Below are 4,359 nucleotides of genomic sequence, written 5' to 3'. Positions count from 1 at the left end.
TTCAATCAGTAAGGGATAGCAGAAGAGGGTTCACAGGCAAGAAGAAGAAAGCCTCAAGAGTCCCTAGCCATTCACCTTTACCATGGAGAAGGTTCTGCAGCCATGCCACTCACCTCCCAGCCCACAGCCCAGAGATGATTGAATCAAACAGGAGTGGCAAAGGCTCCTTTGAGCACTGGTGATTATAACCCACCTCCTGCTTTGCATCATTTCCAAATGCACTTGATCTTCTTGTCCTGGACATTTTTCATGAGATCTAAATCAAATATTAATAACAGGGTCAGGAAGTGAGAACCCCAAGGCCTTCACATTGACATTGATCTTATTCCTGGAATATAGACATATTATGTTCAACATATGTTTTTCCAACTTCACTTTCTCCATCTGTGCAAATGGAACTGAGGCATGATGAGCTTTGAGGTCATTGTGCTGTGTAGCTACAGAGACTGAGTAAAAGTTGTTTGAGTGGCAGCTCAGGGACTGATGATACTTAATTCAATTATTAAAGGCTGAGTGGAAGAAGAAAAGGGAGAGAAGAAAGCAAGGCTGCCTCATTTATGGCTGGGTAATTCAGCTCTCCATTTTCTCCACACCAAAGAAAGAGCACTGAAGCATGGACACTCCAAAAATAATTTCTTACCTAACTTTACCTGTCTTCTGAGTACAGCCTTGTTCATGCATTTTGCACAGCAACATATGTAGACAATCACATGCTCAGCCAGAAACATAGTGTGCTCATTCATAGAATGGACCAGTTTTACATATGCCATTTCATAAGGTTCTCCTCATCTCCCAAACTCAGATTTTTCTATTCTTGACCCTTCAGCAACCACCAAAACTGAAATCTCTCAGAATCTCCATGGGCAAAGGCAGGATAATAGAAATGCAGGGAGGGAGATAGCACAAAAGAGAGAATAGGAAACAAGTGGAAGAAGGTATGATGAGACAGAAAGGGACAAGGTGATTTGTTAAATATCACAGTGACAGCCACAGTTGGCACTGAGATGGAAAAGCCGTCATCCTGGTCCAGGGTTCCTCCCCTTCTTCCTGGCTCTGTCTCTCTGGGTATGGATAGCTGATGCAAGGGATTTCAAGGAATATTGCAGCTTAAGATAAAGGATCCAAATGGGCTATCTCCAGATGGTCCAATTATTTGGCTATGTCTGTCCCAACTAACAACCAGAACACAATCACATTCCATTATGTTAGAAACCAGTGTGAGAAAGGCACAGTTCTGTCTGTCTGTCTGTCTCTCTCTCTCTCTTCTCTTTTCTACTCTCTCCTATGTCTATTTCTTATCATTTCTTCCCTCTTCATCCTCATCTCCCCTCCTTCTAATGCTCCCTTCTTAAGTTTTTTATTAGCCTCCCCTCTTTTTCAAATTGTCATTCACTGGCTATCTAGAGAACAAGAGAAAAATGAGAAGGTACATGAAGTGAGGGAAGATGAGGGGATATAGAGAGTACGGGTAATGGACAAAGAGATGGGGTGGATATGTGTAGAAGCTCAGTACCATCATTTGACCAAAATTAATCTCCATATTTGCTTACAGTGAATGATTCTGTTCCCAATGATTAAATTCACTTCTTATTGTCTCTTTCTTTCATGTACCTTTGATTTCTATAAGAAACTACACTTTGTATGCAGCCACCTCTCGAAAGCCTTATGAAATCACATATTATGGCCAAACCAGCCTCACACCTACCCTTGACCAATTCTGCATGAATGACCTCACCTGTTTCTACCAGCATTCATACCAGACACAAAAGGCAAGCATGGCTTCTAGTACTAACATGAGCCTAGTGATGTTATGGCTGTAGCAAGCTGCATGAGATTCAGCCCCTCACCATGTGTTTTGCTGTTCCTGGTTAGAACCCAGGTTCTGAGCCTCATCTAGGAGTAACCACAGGCTCAATGACTTGAAATACCCATCCAAGATTTCTCTGTTTTCCTTTATCTTGCCCTCAGTTCTGATCTTTCCATCTTGAAAAGTAACCACATTTGAGTCTTCCATCCAATATGCCTGACTTTTATTATTACATTACCCTTACACTGTCACATAGGCAGATTATTCAGAAGAGAATAACAAAGTATAGGCAGAAGACAGTTCAAAGGCAGAAAGAAGAAAGCTCTAAGCATCTCTAACTTTCACCTTCACCATGGAGAAGATTCTATAGCCATGACATCTTTGAATTAGACACAAATGCAAAGGACTCCTTTGAACACTCAAAATGAAAACTTCACCTCCTGCCTTGAACCATTTCCTAGGGCTCTACAATCTTCTCATCTTGGATGTTTTTTCATGAGGCCTAACTCAAAAATGTCCTGCTACTGTTTCATTTTCAGCCACAGTATGAGAATAAATCCCAATGACTTCATCTCTCAGGGTTTCCTACAGCTAAGAGCAAGGCAGTGAGGTATTCTACATCCACCCAACCTTGACCTGGCTATGCAATTCATAAACCACAGCCATCAGAACCCAAACTCTTTCCTGCTAATGGGAATTCCTGGCCTGGAGGCATCTCACTTTTGGATTGCATTTCCCTTCTGTTCCATGTATACCCTGGCAGTGCTCGGCAACATGGTGGTCCTACTGGTGGTGCGTTCAGAGCCTGCACTGCACCAGCCCATGTATCTGTTCCTATGCATGCTGTCCATCATTGACCTGGTGCTCTGTACTTCTACGGTGCCTAAGCTCCTCGCACTCTTTTGGGCAAATGCTGCTGAGATCGCCTTTGAAGCCTGTGCTGCTCAGATGTTTTTTATCCATGGCTTCTCAGCTGTAGAATCTGGTATACTGCTAGCAATGGCCTTTGACCGCTACTTGGCCATCTGCTGGCCACTGCACTATGGGTCATTGCTACCACCAGAGGCTGTGGGCAAGCTGGGGGCTGCTGCTGTGTTTCGTGGCTTAGGGCTCATGACCCCACTCACCTGCTTACTGGCAAGGCTGAGCTACTGTAGTCGAGTGGTGGCCCACTCCTATTGTGAGCACATGGCTGTGGTGAAGCTGGCTTGTGGGGACACACGGCCAAACAACATCTATGGCATCACTGCCGCCACACTGGTGGTGGGCACTGACTCCATCTGCATTGCTATCTCCTATGCGCTCATCTTCCGGGCTGTGTTAAGCCTGTCCTCTAAGGAAGCAAGAGCTAAGACCTTTGGTACCTGTGGCTCCCACCTGGGTGTCATCCTTCTCTTCTACACACCGGGACTCTTCTCATTTTACACACAGCGCTTTGGCCAGAACGTGCCCCGGCACATCCACATCCTCCTGGCTGATCTCTACCTCGTTGTGCCACCCATGCTCAACCCCATCATCTATGGCATGAAGACCAAGCAGATCCGGGAGGGGGCTCTCCAACTGCTGAAGTGGGGCCCTGCTCAGTCATAAACTCTTCAACCCCACCCCAGAACCTTATTCTCTTCCCTTAGCCTTTGGGAAAGGTGTATAAGAGACCAGTGGCTCCCAGCAAGGTGGAAAGAAAGAAACCCCCACTCGATGGTATCCTTATTTGGTAAGGAAGTTTAGCACAAATCTGAGGGGGAAAGGATCACCAGGTGTTTCCCACTTGTGATGTAAATATTGTTACAAAGCTCTGGGAGCCCCTGTCTAATGGGAAACATGGTTACCAAGCTCATGATGGCCTCCCAGGGAATCCTGCTCTGCTGTCCTGACATGGTTCCTACCTTCCAGGAGACCTTGATAAAATGAAAAGGACATGACTACTGGTCTGACAAGGAAAAATAACTACCACCCACAGTCAGGTGTTTTTACCCTGATAGGGATACATGAATATCTTCCTCAGTGAAATTTAAACCTGACAAGAGAAATATGAGAGAGAGAGAGAGAAAGAATTTGAGAGGCAGGGAGATTGTTGGAGGAGGTAAACAAGATGTGACTGCTGGTTGACCATTGAGCTGGACCCAGGCAATCAAAGGCTCCTTACCTCCTCCCCTGTCCATGAAATGTACACTCCGCCTACTGTTCCCACAGTGGGATCTGTTCCAAGGACATTGTCTTGAGAAAGTAATGCATTATTGAGGCCATCTGGACTGAACATGTGACTGAACCTAGTGAAGATCTCTATAACTTTTAAGATTCTGTTGGATGAGTGCAGAGATCTATTCATGTTGCAGTCGCCCAAAACAAGTGCTGTATGTAAGCTCCCTTGCCTATTAAACTGCTACCTACCCACCTGGAGTGGCCTGCCTCTTTCTTTGGTCTCTCCCTGCCCTCTGTGTACAGGGGCCACTTTGTAAACTAACAGTGACAGAGTCAGAACACTTAGCGATGGCCCATGGGGACAAATAAATAAATCAATGGCAAATAAAGAATCATGGGCAAGCTGTTTA

The 4,359-nt window shown here is 45.2% G+C and overlaps 1 protein-coding gene across 1 annotated transcript; it reads left to right on the top strand.

Annotated features, from left to right (window-relative positions):
* Nucleotides 1-2,449: 2,449 nt before the first annotated feature.
* Nucleotides 2,450-3,397, top strand: LOC129076368 (olfactory receptor 52P1-like). Its single transcript, XM_054580540.1, has one exon. It carries the CDS (start codon nucleotides 2,450-2,452, stop codon nucleotides 3,395-3,397), a length of 948 nt encoding a protein of 315 aa, XP_054436515.1.
* Nucleotides 3,398-4,359: the final 962 nt, after the last annotated feature.

This window comes from Pteronotus mesoamericanus, unplaced genomic scaffold, assembly GCF_021234165.1.
Source record: "Pteronotus mesoamericanus isolate MK-2021 breed Mesoamerican mustached bat unplaced genomic scaffold, CSHL_Meso_final contig_590, whole genome shotgun sequence".
NCBI lineage: Eukaryota > Metazoa > Chordata > Mammalia > Chiroptera > Mormoopidae > Pteronotus > Pteronotus mesoamericanus.
The sequence above is the reverse complement of the archived record's forward strand: the minus strand, read 5'-3'. Positions and strand labels throughout refer to the sequence as shown.

Excerpts from the sequence above, each read along its gene's own strand:
- LOC129076368 (XM_054580540.1), top strand. The coding sequence starts at position 2,450 with ATGCAATTCATAAACCACAGCCATCAGAACCCAAACTCTTTCCTGCTA.